Source organism: Micropterus dolomieu, linkage group LG01 (assembly GCF_021292245.1).
Source record: "Micropterus dolomieu isolate WLL.071019.BEF.003 ecotype Adirondacks linkage group LG01, ASM2129224v1, whole genome shotgun sequence".
NCBI lineage: Eukaryota > Metazoa > Chordata > Actinopteri > Centrarchiformes > Centrarchidae > Micropterus > Micropterus dolomieu.
Window position 1 is genome coordinate 34887640 of NC_060150.1, and position 23987 is coordinate 34911626.

A 23987-nucleotide genomic window follows, 5' to 3' on the forward strand; every position below is an offset into this window, starting at 1 on the left:
CCTCCCACCCTCTGCTACCCCTCAGCCCCTGCTCTCCCCAACCGCTCACCCCTCTGCCTACCTTCACTCCTTTGGCCCCACAACCCCTCCCCTCACCCTAACCCACCCACCCCTTCCTGCTTACCTTGGCTAAGCCGCTTTGCATGTTGATTGGGGGAGGGCTAATCCAGTTTGCAGCTGTCGTAGACCAATGATGAATCACCTTTCCGTCATTTGGCTGTGCTCCCCTTGCTCGGGGAGGAGGGAGGACCTGGAGAAGGAAACAACAGTGGAGTTGGGCTGCGGCTCGGCTAGAGACAATGTGCGCCTCTGTTCCCCTCTTCCCATTCTGCTCCAGAATAACAATAATGTTTTCTCAGACAAGCCTTTTTGTGTCATGGATGGCTCTGGACTGTGACATCGAGCTGCAATAACAAGGAGTGACATTGTTTCTGCTGGGGCAGGTGGAGGCAGAATACAAAAAAGGGAGTGTGGTTTGTGAGGACTCAAAGTCATCTAGGTCCAGGTAAGAGCACAGTTGAGCCAATGCCAGCAGCATCAGAGATTGCCTTAGACACTCTGCTAAACAACTGTCAGCTTCTCTCAGCTTACTGTGTTGTCTGATTGGAAATGATGAAGGCTTTTTAGCCACCAGCTAATGAGAAAAAAGTTTGGGCAAAGGAGGAGAAAACAGGATTAAGTAGTGAGTGTGAAGTGTTGAAATCGGATTAGTTTATTCTGGACGATCCTTAATGTGCTTATATTTGTACCTCTGTTGTTGTATGCTTGGAGTGTGTGATATATTTAGGGGAGAAGTAAATTTTTTTCTTCTGGGAAAAGGAAAATGCAGCTTCCATTATTGGAGTATGCGTGAAGACGACTGGCTTAGCCTTTTGTATCATTGTTATTTACTTTTTGTTACTTGTAGCTTAGTCTTTTTGTTTTGTAATATAATGCTTAAAATATGTATTTTCTATTATTAATTAAATTGGGTTTGAACCACGGGACAACATTTGCAAAGCTATACAGCAAAGTATCATAATATCATAACATTATAATATCATCTTAAATCATAATTTAATCTTTTTATCTCATAATTCTGGTTTCTTCATGCCATCTGATAGCACTCAGACTACTCAGACTTACTTGAGCATTTATCTTTGTGGCCTTGTGTAAAAGGCCAATGTGTATTGTTAGCAGAGATACCCAGAAACCCTGGAATATAATTGGAAATGGCAGTATAATGTACAAAACATTTTGTCCTAATTTCATTAACTTGCTGTTGCAATGGGAACAGTGGCAGAGACAAATGGGGTCTGGAGTTTGTGGCCGTACTTTTCAAATCACTCGTGCCTTCTTTCTACTCCATTGTCTATACTCGATCAAATCCTTTGAGCGCACAAATGAGAAGATAGAATAATGTTTTCAGTGGCGTGGTCTTTTGTATAAACACAGAAACAATTAAGGAGCTTGCCAGAGCAAACACATGCCTCATGAGCTTCTCATCTGCCCATCACTGAGGCATGGGCTCTTATAATCAAGCAGAGTGCTGCACTTTTAACAGGCATATTAACCATTGCCTCAAACCAGCAAACATCTGTTAACAGTCTCCGATACCACACAAAACGATATACACTTAAGGCCATTTTTGCTTAAAGATACATCCAAGTAAATTGACAGTAAACACTTTGTGTTCACGTCGCGTAAAACAGTGACTTGCAGTGAGATTGTTGTAATGAGAGAAATCAGAAACCGTCTTGTCAAGATGTTTACTATTCATTTCGTAGCTTGCCATTCCACTCTGGTTTTGCTTTTGTGCATGCGTGCGTGTGTGTGTGTGTGTGTGTGTGTGTGTGTGTTTGTCACATGTTGCCTTGCATATGTCGTTAATTTGCATGTGTTCATTTTATCCCTGTCATTTATTTTTAAATATAATTGAAAATATCATGTGCAAGGTAGCCATTAGTAAAATTGCAGTGAATTGTAAATTTGAAATATAATTTGAATGGAATATTTTTTTTCACTTAGCAATTAATAGTACTTTTTTCATCACTTTTGTATTTACCTAAATCTGGACTACTGGATTATGCACACTGCGTAAACTGCATTGTGTATCGGAGCTGTGTGTCTTCCCTGAAACCAGAGTGATATGTGTAATTTGATTTGCTGTGTGCATGTGTGTGTGTGTCTCAGCAGGTCTATGGAAATGCAGGATCTAGCCAGTCCTCACAGCCGAGTAAGTGGAAGCAGTGAATCTCCTAATGGTCCCAACCTCGACAACTCCCACATCAATAACAATTCCATGACACCCAATGGCACTGAAGGTATGCGTATGCCAGTAAAACAGTGGCGAGAATGCACTTCATATTTGCAATGTAAATTATGTTGTACCATAGAGACTATTTGCTGCCCTAGAATTTCTATCTAAAACAATTCAGTTCTACTAGTATTTGTTTTCCAGCGACTATTAGCTGTTTATTTAAGTGACCATGTAATTATTCAAAGCCCACAGCATGGAAATTATGGAGTTTTGCATGAGGTCTCTACTGTACATAGTTATTTACTCAGGTGATTCACCTGCGCTTAAATCTGAGCCTTTGTTTAGTGAAGCAGTCATGACCATGTCACAAACCAACACGAGAGTTATTAAAAACACCCCACCCGTCACTTAGTCTTCAGGTTAGCCTGTGCTTTGACCTCAAAGACCCATAGCCGTGGTGCAGACTGTCATGTGTCCCTTTGCCATTGTTTCTTTCCCATAGGTGATAACATCACAATGCTTACCACTGCAGACTGGTTGTTAGGTTCTAACTCACAGTCCGCTGCAGGTTTGTCTACTCTAAGTGACACAATGAAAGGACAATACTTGGTGTGTTCCCCATCTCAACTGAGAGCAAGGATGAAAGCAGTCTTTGTAGTTTATGTTTTTAACCACCTACTTCACTCATGAAGTAAATTCATTTGTCTCAAAAATACAATATTTATCAGCTGCAAAATTTTAAAGTTGCCTCAACTATTGTGCCTTTCATTCAGAAACTCTTTGGTATTTGCTGTACTTGTTGTGGTATTCTGTTTCAAGCATGGTTTGACACAGACTGGATTTGAGGCCATTGTTAATTAATGGTCAGATTGTGAACTTGCATACTATTTATTTTATTTTCATTTGGCCGTTCCATGCTGTTTCCTGAATACAGAGGTTACTGTGTGCTCTGTGGACTGAGCGTGTGCTAGTTTATGCATGCACCTTACCACTGTTTTGTCATCGGTGTGTTCAAAAGAATTGCCCCTCGTCAACATATGTTTCTACGCTGAACAAGCATAGCGGAGACATGTAAAACATGACAGCAAATGGCTTCTTCAACCATGAGGGATTCCACTGAGCATGACTCCCTTGCCCACATTGTCAATTTGTTTTGCCAAAAAAGACAAAAAAAAAATCCTCCAGCTCGCCTGAAGTGAAATGGATGGATTTCAAAGATTCCTGAGCTGTCAGAAAGCTGTGAAATTGTCTTTAGAGATCTATTGCTGAGCTGTATAATGGAGCAGAGGTCAAACAGCGTTCGCTACACTCTTAAAAAGATTTTATACACCATACATTTTCTTGACATTTCAATTGTACTTGTACATCCCAGCGGAGCTCTTTTTTATCTTTACTCTAACACACATCTACAGTTTTGATTTTTTTATTTCATGCTGCATTTAAGTACAGATAAGTCATTAAATGTAAATGAAAATAAGATATAAGTATTTGTGATAAGTAGAATGCACTGTCAAATTAAAGTTTGATTTATATGCAATATATAGCAAAATAGTTCAAATAGATTTTTAAAATCATTTCGGAAGCTTTACATTAGGAAATTGCTCACGCACATTTCTAAATGTAAAATGCTTTTCTCCAGGTTGAATGATAAGGATCAGTGATAAAGATAAACCCAACTCTTTTATTGCATCAGATAAACCAAATCAAAAATAATTAGACAATAATAAAATAATATCTATAAATTGTTTGAACTGATACATATGTAATGTGTTGATAATGTATTTACATATTTTTGTCATTATTGTAAATACTGCTGGAATGTTGTTTGACGGCTCCCTCCTTCCTGTTTTTATTTTACACTGAGTAACTTGTTGCTGTATTTTTTAAAATATCAGTTTTTGAATGTGCATATCTGGAAGCCTGAGGTAGTCAGTGTATTAATCTGATCTATTTTTTTATTTGTCTTTTTTTTTCCAGACTTGATTTGGTGCATTTGGTGACAATGTGGCTTCTTTGTTTGCAGTTAAAACCGAGCCAATGAGCAGCAGCGAACTCGCCACCTCGGTAGCAGACACCTCTCTAGACAGCTTCTCAGGATCAGGTGAGGTTGGAGGAGGGAGGACTGTTGTGTACCTCTCTCACACACACAAACATGCAGCTGCAGAACTGATAAGTGAGCCTACAAATAGGTGACTGATAAGCTAAGTCGCGGGAAGTGTCCCTGGGGCTAAAACATATAGTGTGTGTGTCTGTCATCGTGTGTTTAAGAACAAATGACTCTAACCTTACCTTTGTCAGCATATTTATATGCTGTGCTTGCTTGCACATGTGCAGGCGTGTGTTGTGTGTGCGTGTATGTGTTAGCACTGGCTAGTTCCCATGCCAGTGAGCACTGAATGATGACCTGTAATGCGCTGAGCCTGTCTGTCCAGTGGAGTGACATGGCGTCCCAGTGGCCCATGCTCTCCACGGGCTGTTACCCTATCACCCTGTCAGAGCCAGCGTTTTCACACCCTCCTCTGAGCACAGGAATATCACTCACACACGGACATAAACACACACACACACAGGGGCATCGCTAAATAAAACCAATAACTATATTTATAGTATAATGAGCATTGTAAGAATTGTAAAATAAATAATCTCTAATGTTTTAATATTTCAGCTTATTCATTTTTTTTCTAGCCTCACTAGTAGCCATGTCAACCTGCAGTACTCTCTTATATTTTCTGTAAACACATATTATTAATACTGCGTCCAACTGTACATGGTATTATCTTGCTACTGTTTAACTAAGTACTTGATACTTAACGCTAGAAGCCCATAAATGACTGGTTTGACTTTTGTCTCTGACAATATTAATGAAATTTAGTAATCTTATACCCCATATCCTCCACGGGGAAACCCAAAGCTCCGTTCAGAAGGGCAGGTTTTGTCCAGTGGCAGGTGCTGCTGATGTGGGAAAAGTGTTCAATATTAATAACGTGTGTGAGGGGTTACATACAGTTTGCGCTCCCCTGCAACCAATCCCTTATTTTACATGTCACGACCAATTAGACAGATGTTTCAATACTGTGCCACTCGTCTGCAGTTAAATGCAAGTAATGCGGCAGTACTGATTGTTGCCTCAGTTGTTGTGATTTATGAGTGAATTTGATAAAATGTATTGTCAAACTATAATTTATTATTATTATAAGTCCGTCTCTTGTGTTTTATTTCAACTTTAGATATTCAGTTGCAATAAATTATCCCTGCTATGTGAAAGTGTATTGATTAAATTAAAATAAATAAATACTTTTTAAGTACCGTTTTAAGTAACTGTTGCAGGCTGGATCTCTTGTTTGTTAAAAATAGTGTAGGATGTTCCTTTTTTTCAAGAATTGATATTTAAATCTTTTAAACTCAGGCCTACAAATAACATTTATATATAATAAATAAATATATAATAAATTCAAATTTAAGAAACCTTCTGTGGGTGTGCTTATGTAATTTTTGCTGCAGATTCAAAACAAGTGTTCTTCTGTGAATTATTTGTGGCTGAACTTTAACAGCACCGTGCAACCACACAGTCGTACGCTTAATGAAGGAATGATTATGCAGTAGCACTCATTACCTACAATCAGTGATGTCACTTCCAATGTGGTTGTGGCTTGGAAGGCCCAAGGCAACTGAAGCTACAGGCCGAGACTGATTCAGACAATTCTGAGCGTGTTTACACCAGCGGTCGTCATAGCACCCAGGAGTATCTCAGAGATACGCGGGTCAGCAGAAAAAACGGATGTTCTTACCTGATTATTTTACTTCATTATTGCTCTCCGATTTTCAACCTTAAATAAGGTTACCGAAATAAATAGAGTAATGCAATGTAATTACGGTTTCCTTGGAATCCAGAAGTTCTGTTGGCAAAAGATAATATTTACCTTATTTCTTAATGTTTAAATATGTGCTTGCCTCTTTTCTTTTTAACTCTCCTCAGCTATTGGAAGCAGTGGCTTCAGCCCAAGACAAACTCACCAGTTCTCTCCACAGATTTACCCTTCCAAGTAAGGCTTCTTTTATTTTTCTTTAAAAAATAAGCAGCATCCAACTTCATTTGGGTCTTTAATTAGATCCTTCTGCTAGATCGGGGCTTTTCGGCTGTCTTTGTTTTCCTGGATGTCTGCAGCTTGCGCACTCTGAAATCTGTTGTAATTATTATCTTGCAAAAATTTCCTTTGCCATTTATTGTTCTTTCGCTATGTATATGAGCTGAGCGATGCTATCTGTCTTACGGCTTGGCTTGGTGTTTAAAATGAAGTAGCACAATCACAAGGAATTTGTCAGTTAGCAAAGTGTGTGTTATGTTTTTAGGGGTAAAATATGGTTTGCTTTCTTCCTGCCTTCCTTTCTCACTATTGTCTTATATTTCTTTTCTCAAATAGCAGAACATATCCGCATATTCTTCCTACCCCTTCATCCCAAAATATGGCTGCGTATGGGCAGACGCAGTACACCACAGGAATGCAGCAGGCCGCAGCTTATGCTAGCTACCCCCAGCCTGGCCAGCCCTATGGCATCCCAGCCTATGGTAAGATTTCTCTGACACACATCATAAACTCCTCTTGTCTTGCTAAAAGGTGCATGTTAATAATACGAATGCTCTTTACGTTGTTTCCATACATAGGGGAAGAAAAATATTTCCTTCCCAAAGGTCAGGCCCAACCTTGCTCATAACAAGCCATGTTCCCACAATTCCTCCAGTAAAGCAAAAGCAGCAGAGATGCTGAGTTGTTGTTTAGTGCCTGCATATTCTCCTTCACTGCAATAAAACAGAATTTGCTTGTCAAGCAGTTCGCATAGATCTAAAAGATTAGTGATAAAAATGTAAAAACAAAAACTGGTTTCTCTGGCATTGCAAGAGAAAGTACAGAGTACATGGCTCACTGGAAGCTTTATTTGTCCAAAGTCTTTAGAGTGTTTTGACCCCAAAAGACTCTCCAATATGTGGAGGAATTTACACTGTTTATTTGAATGGAGTTCTGCAACCTACTGCTGCATAGAAATACTGCATCGTGACTGATTCAGTGTAAGCAGTAGCCCATTTAAACACAAGCAGAATGTTTTATTACTTGTGCATCTTTTCACAGATGACCTATCTTAGATGATAATAATAATAATAATAATGATAACATAAAATCAAACAATCATAGTCCTAACATGCTTTTTGGTTTTACAGCCAAATAGACAGCTCTTTTGCAGTGAGACAGAACCCTGTGCGAGTTGATATTTCTAAACAACTGACGATCTTGGTTTTGAAAATCGTTGCAGATAATCAGTGCTCATCCACTGTGATTATCGTGTTATGCTAACAGACACAGGCTGTGTGCCTTGCAGTGTCCAGTGTAATGTAAACCTGTGTGTTGACTGTTGTCTGTGCATCAAACCGATCTGGTGTCACTAACTGATTTAGGTCCATTGTGGGCAGGCATAAAGACAGAGGGGGGTCTGAGCCAGTCCCAATCCCCGGGACAGACGGGCTTCCTAAGCTACAGCTCCGGCTTCACCACGCCGCAGACAGGACAGGCCCCCTACAGTTACCAGATGCAGGGTGAGGACATCTTTGTGAATCCTTCAACTTTCTCTCTGTGCATCTTTACAAGTCCATCAGGGTGTTTGTATGGTGTCGAAATGCAGCGTGAGATGCCATCTCTCTCTCTTAAAGCTGGCAGCTGACATGTCCAGTTGTATAGCAAAATAGCTGAAATGGCAAACATCATGATAGGTTTACAAAACTACAAAGCAGATTTTGATTCACCAACAATCTAAAAATATGGTGGGAATCTGGTTGCTGGTATGTTTTTTCCTGTTTTGTTCTCTCTGTGTATATATCTCTGTCCTTTTAACAACATTGTCAGTACTCTAGTTTATACATTATTTTGCCATGTGTTCCCTCTGTTTAGCCCATCCAAATAAGGTTTATTGTACTCTTTTAAAAAAGTTTGGAGAAAAAAGTCTCTGTCCCTGATTTAATAGCATGCAGAGCCAGACTGATTCACAACAGGGCCGTCTCCCTCACCCCAAAAGATGGTTGCAACCCGGCAGTCGTTATGTGCGGCCATGAGGGCTGCCTCCCTCCCCTCTTAAAAGAATCAACACAGATGGAAAAATGGCAGGCACTTAGGAGGCACCAGCCATGGCGCTCCCCACTCGCCAGCCTTTGTTTTTTCTCTCCCTGTGATCATATTTGTATTTGTTTAAGAGCTGTGGCCATCAAGATTTATGGCCTTGAAACCGATAAAGATGAGTTGTTGCGCCCTGCACTCCCCCTCTTTTGCTCTCTCTGTCCAGTCACACAGTCTGTTTAAGTGTAGATCAGGCCTTCTGCCATGTAGTGCTTCTACTACTCTCTGTTTGTTTTGGTTCAAAAAGCCACCTGCACTAGGCAAGGACTGTTAGTTAACAGCTAGCATAGTCTTTGCATTCTGTCCTGTAATATCTAATGTGTGACGGCAGAAACATCTCCACATGTTGTTGAAAAGCCTCCAGAGCATCTCACAATAAATAACGGCAGCTCAGCAGCAGATGTGGCACGGGGAAGCCTCTTTTCCACGCCTCTTAACCAAATACAGTCGGCCACAGCCAGAGTTTTACAGCACGCAGCCGAGCGCCTGAAAAAGGAGAGCGAGAGAGAGAGAGGGGGGAAGAAAGGGAACAAGAGACAGAGCATGTGCAGCAGAATGCAGAAGCTGCCCTTAGTGGTTTAACTCACGATGACAGTATTATGTGCCCATTCATCTCCTAAGTATTATGCTTTTACTCTGTCTTTCTGTTTCCCTCGGTCTGTTCCTGCCTCTCTCTCACTGTTTCCTGCTATCTCTGGCTATTGGATGCCCCACGTAGCTTGAAGTGTGTTAGTAATTGACAGGCATGTTAGATGACAGATTGACCACTATTCTGGCCTTGGGTTCTCTTACTGTGGCTCTGGCTCTCTGCCACACCATCATCATTACTCTTTCTGGCCTATTGATCTGCCTGGGCGAGGTGCCTCAGGCCTGGGTGTCCCAACCAATGACTCTTTTTCCACATCTGATACTCCCCCTCTCTGTCAGTGTCCCTTCCACCAGCCTGTGGCCAGCTGTCAAGGCAGACAACGATTAGATTAATGTTTTTGCTCCGTGCTTTCATGTCCGATGCCATGGAGCTTTATGGGGGTGCTGAAGTCGTGGCACCAAATCATGCAGGGGACTGGCGTGTTTCGTGCTTCTCAGTTTTGCTATTCCTTGGGCCAGTTTGTTTGGTGCATCATCTCATAGATTGTTAGAAAAAAGTCTAAAACATCAGAAGTGTGTGAAGAGACGGAGAGATTGTGCTGCTGGTGGGACTGAGCAGATGCTAATTAGGTGAATAATTGGATTCCAGCATTCTGTCCCAGTGGCAGTGCGAGCAAAAGAAGCTGAAGCCTTGGTAGCCTTTTTCAAAAGGATAGCCCCATCTGGACTTGATAGCCTACTCCCAAGTGGGGCATACAAAATTCTGCTGCAAATATTGTGCACTGATGATAGACATAGCCCATGGCAAGGGGACTGATCAAGCAAAGCAAATGGACTTCCAATTGTGGAGCCAGAAGGCATGAGGGAAGGAGGGAGGGATGATGTCTGTTCTTGAGTGAGTGAACTAACTGGAGCAGGACAGGGGGAGGGAGAGAAAACATGCCCCCTGGGGAACCACAAGACCCCCTCTTTCTCCCCCTACTATAACCAGCACCACCACTCCCAACAGCATGGGCTCATTCTCACCGGGATAACAGGGGTCCCTTTGGCTTTTATGTGGCTCCTTGTGCTCCACAGAGCAACCCTCAAACCCTGCCAGGGAGAGCTTTAATGACTGTTTGAACTGTGAATTGGGCTAATCTGTTGTCCTTTGCAGCCTCACTCTCTGTTCTGCCGTACTTTCACTTGATGTTGAACTTTCTGCCGAGAACACAAAAGTGTTAAAATTCCCCCTGCAGGCCTTGAAATATCAAACAAAACAGCAAAGAGAGAGAACAGTTCTGATGAAAATAACCAGTAGAGCCCAGGATGAGGAGCAAGTTAAATGTCTTGTGTGAAAATGCTGGAAGCAGAAAACAAAAAACGGCACAAATAATTAGTGGATCCCGGTAATCTTGGGTGCTTGGGAGGTTTTTCTTTTTCAGCCACATTGCTGAAAACTATGCTAACTGACAAGGCTAAACACTGCACTACATATTCTCTTTTTTGTGCTTTCTTCCATACGGTACCCCACACACACACGCACACACACCCTCACACATACACACACTCTCCTGATCCTTCCCCCTGCTCTGAAAGCTGCTTCACATTTGTCACGGTGTGGGAGGGCTCTCCCGATGGGGCCAATGACCAGAGGATGAAAGGAACTCCCTCTGTTTGTCTCTGGGAACAAAGGTGTAATTATGCCCCCATTTAGGAACAGTAAATGTATCTCCCCCTTCGTTTTCACTGAAGCTACGGGATTTTTTATTTTTTTTTGGCTGCATGAGGATCACTGTGCGGATAAGTGAAGTAGCTTTCTTTAAAGAATGGAAGTGCTAATTAATGTCCCCTGTGGATTAATGGATAAGCTATTTGTCTTTGTATGAACATAAAATAGTAATAAAGCCTGTAAGGTGTGAAGAATTGCTATAACACTTTGGGGCAATTATAGACTTATTATTATTTGTAACTAAATAAAAGCCTTTGTTTAAGCCTCTATTACTAGTTAGAGAAAGTCAGTAACTGCCTAAAGATTCATTACTGGTATTGTTTCATATATGTGGTTAGATATTATGTTTTTAGCGTGAAGAATAATACACCAAGCTGAATAATAATCATATATTTAATAATTCAATCACGACTTTGATCTTCACAAAAAATTAAACGGGACTGGATACAATATTTATGCTTTACATTTAGAGTGCCTACTCTAATGCATCGAATCAAACGCTCCCTACTCATAACTGCAGTTGTTGTATGTTGTGTTGGCATTCTAATGTTGAGCTTTTGGACAATAAGATTTGAAGATTTTTTTCAATTGAAAGCAGCATGTATTTATAGACTTAAAGACCACAATATACAAATGATACAAAGATTGTTTTTTTTTTATAAAATAAAAAAATATTTGTGAAGATGAATATTTTGTTCTCAAAGATCATTGAATGATGAATGAGCTAAACAAATGGAATCATTTTAGCTCTAATATGCACAGCTCTCATGCTCCCTGCTATCTCCCTAGCAGTCTGTGATGCCCTTGTAGCTGCCCCTCCTGCTGTCCTCTTGACTGACATGACAGTACAGGTGGATGGCCACTGAAGAGGGAAGTCGTGCCCCTGGGGGCGCCACTGCTCCTCGCCTCTATAACTCATGTCATGTATATTATTAAGCCATTAGATGCTATCAACCCCTTTGAGTGATTTAATTACCCAGGAGGACTATCCTTTTGAACAAGTGAAAAGAGGATCATACATATTCATTGGGGCTGGATGTCAGCAGCAAACCCCCAGTGCTACCGCAACCCTCCTTCCTCATACTCCATCCCAGTGCACCCCCCCAAACCCCTACCCCCCCTCACTCCACGCCACCCTTCAGCAGTTCACACACAACAGTCTCTTGTTTTCCTCACATTGTGCGGGCTTGGACAGCTTTGGAAGCAGCTTCTTCCCCCCACCTCCACCCCACCCCACCCCACCACCAGCCTCCTGTGCCTTTCTCCGTCATTCATCAGGCCTGATTCAGTCATTGATAAGCAAGGAAGAGGCGAAAGATAAGGCCACTGTTGGGAGCACTCCCTCAGGCCTCCCTCTGTTCACCACCTTAAAATACTAATCTTTTCCCCTCTCTAAAAATGTGACATTTCATTTCTGTCACTGCACTGCTTGCAGTACTGCAGATGTAATTGCATTTTTTTTAATATCATATGGTGTATACATAACTCAAAAGTTCTATTCTTTTTCCCTAAAGGTGGTACTTTCACAACAACGTCAGGATTGTATGCAGGAAACAACTCCCTGACAAACTCGACTGGCTTCAACAGCACACAACAGGTAGCTGTGCACTTCCTTCTGCTCATTCTGTTTCTGTGATCTGGTATCAGTGTGGAACTATCCGTTTATATAAGTTTGAATTGCAGACTTCTTCCCAACCTGGAAGTCTTTATGAAACACGCATACTCAATATGTTACATTTCATCCGTGACATATTCAAACATAAATCACTCAGGATGTCAAAAGCTTTGTACGCAGGATTATCTACTGTGCCTCCTCCAACACAAATGTATTATGCCACAGAGGAAAGGGAGAAGGAAAAAAAACAAGACAGATCGTTGTCCAGATGTAGGACAGAACAGACATGTGTTTGCGTTTATGTTTTGGAATCTGCACTGTAAAGTAGCAACATTGGTGCATGGCATATCTCGCATTACTGCCAAACCCCCTGCTTCTATTCCTCAACTCTGCTGCCTTTTGTCTCTCTTTGCCTCCACGTTCTTGATCTAAATCTCCCCTCTTACACCACATTTTACGTATATTTCTTTATCTCTTGGTTTTCCTCTACTTGCCTTATCTTTGTCCATATGTGACCCTCCTTTTTACCAGTTCCCTACTCTGTGTCTTTCTCAACAGGAATACCCAAGTTATCCAGGCTTTGGCCAAGGACAGTATGCTCAGTATTACAACAGCTCACCCTACACTTCACCTTACATGACAAGTAACAACACCAGCCCGACCACACCCTCAACCACCACCACCTACACCCTCCAGGAGCCTCCCACTGGCATCACCAGCCAGGCCCTCACTGAAAACCCTGCAGGTAAGAATCAAAGCACAGGCAGAAGGGTTGTCTTGTGTAATCTGCATATTAGGAGTAAGAGCCCTAAACTAGCGGGCCCCTGAAGCCCCTCCTTGTCACTGACTGGAAGTCGCTCACTGATAAGAGAACGTGAGCTAAATGCCAAAAATCTTTATTTGTACTAAACTGAATGCACAATGTGAGTTGGAAAAGGGTTTCAGTGACCACATTGTGTGTATCACTGTGTGGGAAGCAAGAAAAATTAATTTAAAACTGAAATCAGATGTAGAATTTCCTGTAATTCTATGTGACATTAATGCATCATCTGGCAGTCGAGCACTGATTGTATCTTTATAAGTCAGTCAAGTCATTTTATGACTGCATTTGAAATTGTCATCAGTCAACACCAAAGACATCAGGCCTTAACTAAATTTCATACACAGTCATCCAATTTAGATAAATTACACCTTTGCTATTTCTATTTGGCATGCACTCCGTTACGTCTTGTTTATTAAATCAGTATGGAGCACAGTAGCTTTTATTATGTGTTCTGCAACTGATTTATGATAGATTTGTTACCTGTAGACACGCATAATCACTAGAAATGTCCCAGGAAGCTGTCTGTCCTGCATCAAGACAAATGGTCACTCACACTTCTTTGCTAAAAGCAAATAATAGCTGGTCTTCGATGCACTCTTTTTATACTCCTTCCTTCTTTCTTTCCTTCCAGTTGAGTACAGTACCATCCACAGTCCATCAACCCCCATTAAAGATTCAGATTCGGATCGATTGCGCCGGGCCTCGGATGGAAAGTCACGTGGCCGGGGAAGAAGGAACAACAACCCATCACCGCCGCCTGACTCCGACCTTGAGGTAGGCTGAGCCCGCTACCTTGGCGACAGACAGCCTCGCCCTGTCTGAGGCACACGGACACTAATCCACTTACTGTATGGCTTTATGGCACACCAGCTTTAACACTTGATGGGCATTAATTCTTAAAGATTTGATTCCTTAACTAGAAGTGCATTATTGATTCATTGTGGAATATATGACATCACTAAACACATATCTTATATGAAGTTCTCATGTATACCTTCTAAATAAACAATAAGGCATGTGATTGAATGAGTCATCACTAAAGTGAATAATATATATATATTGTAGTCAAAGAGTTGGTACTAACTGTGACGAACGACAGCACCATTGCACCTTGAGCCGAGCTTTGATAGTGACCGTATGTCAAAATAAACTCTTGGTAATTCAGAGGGCTCTTCATTAATATGATATGAATTTGAAAGAGGTAAATAGCATCCATTATAGCACTGACATCATGGCATGTTAACATATCTAGTTAATTAGTTTGTCACTATTGATTACTCTGATGTAAAGGGCAGAGGATGGAAAACGTGTGGTGGGGTGATGGGAGGAGTGTTGCGGTGACCAGCCCAAGCAAATGGATCCCGGTCCCTGTGGCGCACAAATACACGGCCCTGGTCTATTGACCAGAAGGATCACCTTGCAGCCCTACAGAGTGCACCATTGATTTTGCCTTTTTTCTCTCTGTTTTTCCCCTGCGCTGCCCATCTCTCCAGCGAGTTTTCATCTGGGACCTGGATGAAACAATCATCGTTTTCCATTCCTTGCTCACGGGTTCTTATGCCAACAGATATGGACGGGTGAGTGACATCAGACTGTGGCAGTAACGGTGCACTTTATCAGCAAAATACATGAATATTAAAAGGAGGAAGGGGGAAAGGATCAGAGGGGGGACATGGCCATTGAGCGGAGGATAGATTTCACTGTGCCTTGAGTCCATAGTGAGACAATAGAGCAGAACTCAATGTACAGATAATTGTTTCTTTTTTTTAATAGGTCCAATGAGGCTTGACAAGTAGTTGACTGCTCTTTGCAGCTGTTGGAGCTATGCATGGCTGGTTGGGGCTCGGCTCTAGGGGCTCACAACAGTTGCACCCTGAATGTCTATTGACACATCTTAAGTGTTCCTCTCTCCTTCAGAAATGCCACATTGTTAGTTTAATTAAGTGCTTCTCAATCCATCCTTTTCAGGCAGGGATCTCCTTGGAGACCCTGGCAGGAGACGGAGTCCACCAAATGTGATTCTCAAACTAGAACACAGAGATTCCCTTCAACCTGCTTTAATTATGATTCAAATAAAAAAATATATATTACATATGTATATATAAATCTTAACAGACATATGTTACTATTATACTGTAAGGTCATTTTCCCTCCCATGTCACTGTGTGTGCTTAAAAGACGAAGAGTTTACTTTTCCAGGCTTTGCTATTTGTTGTTTCATGTAAATTGCTCCTCTAAATTTAAACTTTCAAAACAAACAATTTGGGAAATGAAGCAGAATGCTATTCTCATGGTTTTGTTGAGGTCATAGGTTCTATATAGCTGTATAAGTGTATCAACCGCTCTTATTTTAGATATAGTACACGTAAATCAAAAGTCAAAAGAATCTTAAGAATCAGATTTTTATTTTATTTTGTCCGAGAGCAGCATTTCTAATCACCGGTTGTTTTGGCTATGGAGGTGTCTAGTCTTGAAGTCAAAAGTGACGTATTGTTCCTCATATGTCAGAGAGGTTAGTATCTGCGGCCCGTGCTCTGTACCTTTGTTCTGGTATGAGGGGGTGTCTGATGGGGGCAGTGTTTTGTTTTTTGGGTGAAAGAGGGCTGCCCCACGACCCTCAACTGTTTATTTACTTTATTCTCGGCCCAGCATGCTGGGTAAAGAGAGAGCTAAGGCTTAGGGAGCTGTAGCTCAGTGATGAGGGACTCTCCAACCACACACACACACATATGAACACACACACATGCACACACAGGGTCTCCAGTGTGCTCCTCTGAAACAGGAAACACTCCTGACTCCATAAGGGCCCGTTCCATCAGAGCTCATATAGGATGTGACAGCCGCTATAGTCCCTCTCACTCTCTGTTTTCGCTTTTATTCCCTCTTTTTATCCTCCTCTACCCATTTCAGACCCTTATTTTTTTTTTTTTCCCAAAGTTGATCTTCATCTCTTGCTCTGACCTGCTGACACTATCACATTAAAGCAATATTATAAGAGGGATTCATGCTTAGTCACAGCAACCACAGAGCACGCTACCTCAAAGGCTATCAGAAACGCAGATCTGTAAACTACCTCAGAAAAGAAAGTGAAGCAGGCCAACATTCCCCACAACCACCCATCCACCACAAGAACCACCCTGTCTCTCCCTCTTCTCTTCCATGCTGTGTGTCATTCATGTCATCCCTATCTTTATGGCATAAGCAACAAAAAGTTACAAAACAGTTTTCCCTCCTAGCTGCTCTGAGCTTACTATAAATAGATGTGTATCTGAGTGAGCGCACATCCACACTTTCTCTCACTCACTGTGACCTCCCACCCACTCTCTCTGACTCTCCTTTTTTCTCCCTCTCATACACATAAACACACTGCTGCTCTTATCAGCTCTTTTAATTGGCATCAAGGCAGCTCACCCCCATAAAGCTGATGGCTGAGGCCAGCTGTGCTGCTATTGGGCTGGCTAGAGCTAGAGCTTAAAGTGGGTGGGGATGGGGGGTTGTTATTGGTAAGGGGCTCAGAGGGAGGGGGGAACTTGGCGCCCCTGTGGATGGCACTGACATCTTGGGACAGGTGGTGCTGCAGCAATGACAGCAGCAGCACTTTGGCCTTCTGGCCTGCTTGTATTCTTAACTCCCTCACTGACTGATTGTTTAGATTTAATTGGAAAGGATTGTCTTGCGCAGGAGAAGGCTGCCTTTTCCCACCAAACCAGCGCATAATGCTAAACGCCAGAGGTTGGGGAGTCGGAGCTAGTAGCCTGTTGATGTGGGAGGCTAATTATTTTTGATGAATTCAGACTGAAAGATTGATTCGAACTGGGAGGTTAAGAGCAAAGAGAAAGCCTCTAGAAGTGGGGATTGAGCTCTACTTGTGTGGTTTGTCCTCTGTCATTTTAGTGAAAACATAAGCATTGTGAGGTGTGACAGCTAATCAGTAGAAAGCTCAGGTGTGTCTTCATGTGGTTTAAGTCGGTAATCCCCGCTTCTGGTCCTGCCTGGCCCGTCTATAATGCAGTCTCACCCAGCTGCAGAAAATCCTCCGCCAAGGCCTGCTATTGTCACTTCATCCTCTGCTGATTACAGATTTAAAATAAAAAGGAATTCTATTTGTGCAACAACAAAAAGAGTGAAAGCGCTTCTATCCAATTAGTTAATTAGTATAATATGTTTTATTTCTGAACAGAAACTTAATAATGTCATAGTACAAAAATGTTATTGAGCAGTTTTGTTAGTATGTTTATAAATGTTTATGAGAACACGCACTAAGGAGACTTTTTGTCTATTCATGATCTTTTTAATGGGAAAATCACACTCATTGTCGCAGGCTCATTAACTATTTACAGTGTAGTTCACTCCTCTCTAGGTATTATCTTACAGACAGTGCAGCCCTATCACCATTACAGCATGAGCTCATGATTTAAAGGAAAGAAATTGCATTTGTGCCCGAGGCAGAGAATTATCAGTACTCTTTTACATTAGAATTATTTTTAATATTAAGAAATATTTAAACACCTCTGGCTGGTTGCTTCAGGGGGAGGTGTGTTCATCTATCACTTAGAGCAATCACAGAGCAATCAGATGAGGCATCAGCACAAATATGTGGAGAATGGGCTATTTACGACGAGCCTGTGACCCTATCTCTTCTAAATCGACCAACCCTCCTGAGAAGAGACATGCTTTTACTGCATTCATTCAAGGCTGTGGCATTTCTGATGACTATTCTGGTCCTTTTCAGAAAGGTCGTAAACAGGGGCTGAAACTTTCAAGTCCGCCTAATGTCTTCTTTTATGGGAGCAGCCTGCTGAGGAATTTAAAGGGATTCTGTGTGTTAATTGAGTGACTTACAGGGAACAGTGTTATTTATTGTTTTGCATGAACTGCTTTAAAATGGAATATAATTACCTCAGTATTCAGAGGAAAGCTTTTTATTTGATTTCATTGCTTTTGTATATTTTTCAGGATCCACCAACATCTGTATCATTAGGCCTGAGGATGGAAGAAATGATCTTCAACTTGGCCGACACACACTTATTCTTTAACGACTTAGAGGTGAGTCTATTTGTATGTTTTTCTCTCTTCTTTATGCTTTCTTTAGCTCTGCTATGTTCCGCGCAAATGCCATTTTGTTCACCTTGGGATGATTTGAGTGGCCAGGGGAGTGTGTATGTTCTGTAAGAGAAGTCCAGTTAGATTTTAGTAAAAGCAGCAACAACTGCTTCATACCGTGGAGCCTGTTTCTCAGTTATCATTCCCATAGTGGTGAAGTATTACCTCGGAGCCCAAGGGATACCATGAATTTTACATGTGCTGTCAGTCTCCATCATTCCTGGGTCACCAGCCCTGCCCCCACCAACTACCTCTTTCCCAGTCCCATAGCGGCCAGCTCAATTCGTCAGGCTCTAGTGTTTCTGTGGACGTCCTGTCTGTCTGTGTGTCATGCTGTGTACTTGGTGTCGCTGTCCACCTACACCACAGACCCCTCCAACATGGCATAAAATCCCCCGCCATCTTCTCTCCAACGCCTCTTTGCCTCCCTGATTCATGTACAGCTAGTGTAAAATCTGCCCCTGGGGCACAGGAATAGAGGGATCAAGGTTAGGGAGGTGTGTGTATATGTGGGTTTGTGTGGTGGGGTGTCTGCTTCCCTCTGGGGAGAAGTGAAAGACCAGAGGGTCTCAGATGCCTATAGGCTCAGACTGTTTGTACAGAAAACTGTGTGCCACATTTATTCATACATATACACACATGCACAGACATGAAGCGCGCCCGCTACCCTCTTTACAGATCTTTACCCAGCTAACTATCAGTGCTCATCACATTATAGCAATAAACAAAGCAATATACCACAACATCACTTCCTTCAATGCTAGCTCTATCCAATTCTCTGTCTATGAGTTTTTATTTTTCCAATTGTTGTCTCTGCCTCTTCCTCTCTGTGTCTTTCTCCCTCTGAATCTGATCACACTGACCAAGCACTTTCCCTGTGTCCTGCTTTATGCTGACCTCACAGTAGAGGAAATGTTTTGTTTGATACTTAAGTGTGAAGAGATCTGTGGCCAGTCTGCCAAGTCTCATTACTCACCACCATGTTCGGCTGTGTTACATGAAGCAAACCCAAGGAGGAGGGGGGAAAAAAGGGGAGAAAGAGACAGACAAAGAAAGAAAATGCTCATACGCTCCCAGACAGACGAGTGACTGAGATTCCAAACACAGTCATCATGATCAAAGTTAATTGGCTGCAATTGGCTGGTTAAATATTTCCTTATGCCCCCGCCATGTAGAATCCATTGTAGCTGCACTTTATTTAATAGATGTGCCCCAATCATTTGAAAAAATGGCAGTTTGTGACAACGCTTAAATGTGGTTTTGCTTAACATCTGTCCTGTGTTTTGATTTCTTTTCATGTGTGATGAAACTGTTCACAGATGAATTGGCAGCTCAGACTGCTTATAAAATTATTTAAAAATGCAACGCGGACATTTCTTCTGCTCTATCTCAGTAACGAAATTATTAGATTTTGTTTGGACACTTGAAAGCTTTAGATTTTTTCCCCAGCTTTAACTAGAGTAGTGTTACGACTGTAATAGCAATCTGTGGTCTGCTGCAAGAATGCTTTTTAGAATGTCCAATGTAAAGACCTCGCTGCAGACTCTGCGATGATTGTCATTAACAATCATACCAGGGGAGGAGTGACATTCTCTTGAAGGCGTATTGATCCCTCCTATTTAACTCTGCTGGGCCAGTCCGAGTGTTAAGTGCCAGTTCTCAGCAATGCTTAACCAGTTGTGTTTCCTCTCCACTGATTTACAGTCCTACATCTCAGATAGAGCTAAATAGAGTCCAACTATAAATACAGCAGCCAGCAGCAGTTATGTATTTAAGCATGTGCAGAAATGCATATGGTCCATCTAATTTAGTCTAAGCCATAAACGGAGACCCCAGAGGCTGTGCAGAAACACAGGTGCAGAGTTAGTGCCCTAACGGTGTGTGTGTGTGTGTGTGTGTGTGTGTGTGTGTGTGTGAGAAAGTGGTTCATCTAAGTCTTAACAATGTTATCCTACCAGCCTCTGCACAAGAACATTAAATACGGACTCAGCGCCCTTAAAAATACACAGTATGTGTGCGGTTCCAGGTTTTTTAGCTTGAATTAAAATTAGTTCGTTTTTAAGGCAAATGAATCCGTTTTAAACATTTTAAACTCTCAAGACTTGTTTGCAGGCCTCTAAACATCACAATCAGCGTGCTGTGTGTGTGTGTGTGTGTCTGTGTGTGTGTGTGTGTGTGTGTGTGAATGGAGGCTGGGCCGTGTTGATAGAGCTGGTGAGTGACGATTCAGAGGAAAGTCATAAAAAGAAAGAGGGCATGCCGAAGGGGTCAACAGGGATCAGTTTCACCCTTATGTCTCTCTCTCCCTCTTTCTCCTCGAACCCTTTTCTGCATCAGCGCTCTCTTTTTTTCTCTCCGTTCACTGTTAGATTGTATTGACCTAGCATCCCAGAAATACAGCACCCTCCCCAAAAGACTTCCCCTCCCAACCAACACACACAAATCTCTGTATCGATCATCCCCACGCAAACCGTTTGCTGCTCAGCCTTTTAAAGGATAGGTGTAGTATTGTATGAACAGCCCAATCTGGTTTTATCTTTAAAAATACTGTCACTGAAGGACATATTAGGAAAGTAATTCATGGCAATATGATCCCTATCAATGTCCACTGTATTAATTTCCCTTATAGAAGAAGTTGGATTTCAGTAGCAGAGATAAACATAATCAATGTTATATCCAAAACAAAACTTAAAGCATGTTTGAATTAATTGCAAAAGGTGAATAGTAATTTAATTATTTTTTTAATTTTATTTTCACGATATAGATAACCTTTTAATATTTTTCAAAATAATGTACTTTTAGTAGTAAATACTAAGAACATTTGTTGTTCACATGTCTTATTTTTGAAATATAGTAGACTTGTTTCACTTGAGTGTCATGCTGGTGCTATGGCCTGGGGTTGAATGTGGAGTTAATTGATGGTCGAAAGTTATGTGTATAATGAAGCCCACTGAGACTTAGCTCACTGGGAAGACTGACAGCTCTGCTGTCACTCAGGGTGTGAGTTTACTGTAGGTGCACTGCTGCAGCCCAAACGCTAACGCCGGGCGGTATGTGAGAACCTGGGGCCTCTCTCTTGCTGGCCGAGCCCCCCGTGTTCCCCTCTCAGTGGTGTACGGGAGCTGCTGTCTCCCCCTTCCCTGGGTGAGAAAACAACCCTCCCTGTCTGGAGGAAAAAGGGCATGGGGGCAAACCACTCACAGGGAGAGAGAGGGGGAGAGGTCTGTAAAGGTGGGAACATTTTAAATTAGTCCACTGATGCCTCCATGCTGTGTGCAACACTCCCGCACACACTCTAAACATGTTGTGCTGCAAAGTTTTTAAAGCATGCATACATGCAAACACATACTGAACACTCACAAAGGTACCCACACTCTCTCATAGTCACACACACACATACCTGTGGAGCAACCCTGTGACACTGTGAGCTGAGTGCCTTTTATAGCTCCCAGCCTGCAGTCGCAGGGTTGAAACCTCCTCTGTCACTCTCACCCAGGGGCTGCCTGTTAATGAGAGATGCTGTGAAACGCATGGTTACCTTTTCCTAGTGGCTGAAATGGCCCTCCAGAGCCTTTTAGTGTGGAGCCATTCTGTCGGTTTTATGTCCCACTGTAGAGAGTCAGATCCTGTACTCGCCATTCCATACGAATGGTAGCTTTATGGTGTTTTCCTTGATAGTGTATTTTTGTGGTTTTATTCCCAGTAAGGAGGAACCTTATGCTTACTGTGCTTTTCATTGAATCATGAAATGAAGTCATTTAGTTTATCGGTTACCAATTAACACTGTAGCTTTGTGGCACAGATTTTTATTTATATTTCAATAACACTACCATAACACATAAAACAGAACAATTTGTCAAGATTAGTACAAGTGAAAAGCTATGAAAACATTTATTAGGAGTCTCTATTGTTTTTATTTTAAATATACAGTATGCTGCTGAAACCAGATTGCAACAGTGAACCAAAAAAAGGTTTTTCATTTTAGTATATTTTGTCAGATGGGCTTCTTTAGGTCTGTTCACACTGATGCGGGTATTTCATCATTTGCCTGATGCAGCAGTTCTCTCGCGCTCCTCGACATAACTCCATCACGTCGCAAGGAGGGTCCACTGATGTGTTTTGGAAAGACTACAGAGAGAAAGTGGAGGTTTCAACGCCACCCTGTCAGTCTTCGCTCCACAGAGCTCCACCTCACCCCCACCCTCTCACCACTATTCTAACACAGCCAGTTCATGCACCAATAGGGGTTGAGGGTGCGTGGAAAATATGACATTACTGTCTAGTGACAAATGATGATTTTTAATAATAGACTTCTTGTCCTGAATTAAAGAGGGAGACACAGCACCTGCCCAGCATGGTCTGTGGAGGAACAGAACAGAAACTCGCCCAGATTTGTCGAAACGACAGTCCGCTTGGCAAGAATAAACTGTTTCTCTATGGATACGTATGTTGCGAAGGGAAAATGCTGAAATGACTGAGATTTGATATTGCATTTAATGTCGCTCTCCTTGAGGTGTGGTTTGGACTTGCAATGCCAAAAATAGGAAATAACGAGAAGCAGCTCATCCATCAAACATGACTAATTTATACTTTTCACTGCCTACCTGTGGGGGGGTTCTTTCTTTTCCAACTTTTCCAGTTACTACAGCGCTTTACAGACCACTTTGTGAAAATTCAGTCTGGTTCTGAGCAAAGCGTACTTTCGTTCCCTCTGGATCCCGTCTCCTGATCGTGTGACTTTTTGTAAAACCAGCATGGACTTCTCTATACCTGTGCTTTGTTTGGCGCCGCTGTTTGAATTCCGTGGCTGTTCAAGCACAGATTGTGGATTGGAATGAAGTGGGTTTGAAGAACTCTCCCTTTGTTACCCACATCCTGTGTTTGACCCCCAGGTAATCACAGCCCCCCTCCCTTCTGCACCCTCCTCCTTTCCCCCCAGACAGGGGTGTCTGTGGTGGGAACGGAGAAGGAAGTAGCTGGGGGTCACAGACCGCGGGGGGGATGACAGGCACTGCCGGTGGAGTGGCAGCATTGAGAACCTGCGAACCATGGATGAGCCTTTTTCACATGGCATTAGCCTGTAGGGTCACAAGGAATGCTGTGATGATGGCTGTTATCGCTCACACTGTGGTTTTGACCACCCACCCCCACCCCAACAGCTCACCTGAGAGAGAAGATGAGAGAGAGGGAGTGAGTTGGGCAGCTTGTAACCAAAAAGTAAACAGTGTCTATATGCCAGTGACCTAGACCTTCATGGGTAAAAAACAGAGTTAGTTTAGATAGCATGGCCCTTTTTTGTGTTTTTGTAACATGTATTGCGCCGTCTTTCTTCTCCCTGCCTCTCACTGTTGCACTCACCACTCTGAGCTCTTTCCAGGGCTACAGGAAGACTCAGGCCGTCATCGCTGATTGCTTAACGACAGATACCAAGGGAACAAAGAGGGCTCTGATAACTTCTTCCACAGTAAAGAGATTTCAGCAGACTGGTGGAAAGACAGAGACAGGGAAAGGAAGAGAGAGTGACTGATATAGAGATGGAAGCATCCTGAGTCATCCCGTCTTCAATTGTTGTGCGTTTTGTGGCGTTCACGTCTCTCCTGTACAGATAAAGACCGTTTGGTAGCTGAACGAAACTCGGATAAAAGAATGTTGCTGATGAATTTAACAGAAAGACATAGTGTTTGCATAAGGAGTAATTGCGATGGCTTCTGGTGGAGGGTCTTCACCCCTGAGTACAGTAGGAACAT

General features: G+C 42.3%; 1 protein-coding gene across 15 annotated transcripts in view; it reads left to right on the forward strand.

The window, feature by feature from the left end:
- Positions 1-23987, forward strand: part of eya1 (EYA transcriptional coactivator and phosphatase 1) — a 63090-nt gene that overhangs the window by 29544 nt on the left and 9559 nt on the right. For 5 of the 15 annotated variants that reach the window (XM_046066450.1, XM_046066508.1, XM_046066486.1 and 2 more), the window contains 10 exons: positions 2173-2303; positions 4263-4340; positions 6216-6282; positions 6661-6806; positions 7689-7826; positions 12214-12296; positions 12873-13059; positions 13769-13911; positions 14631-14714; positions 18094-18183. In XM_046066450.1, the coding sequence (XP_045922406.1) occupies positions 2180-2303; positions 4263-4340; positions 6216-6282; positions 6661-6806; positions 7689-7826; positions 12214-12296; positions 12873-13059; positions 13769-13911; positions 14631-14714; positions 18094-18183 (1140 nt within the window). In that variant the 5' untranslated portion in view covers positions 2173-2179. The remainder of the gene's footprint in view (positions 1-2172; positions 2304-4262; positions 4341-6215; positions 6283-6660; positions 6807-7688; positions 7827-12213; positions 12297-12872; positions 13060-13768; positions 13912-14630; positions 14715-18093; positions 18184-23987) is intronic. The other 10 variants (XM_046066518.1, XM_046066500.1, XM_046066468.1 and 7 more) reach the window with 6 other exon arrangements.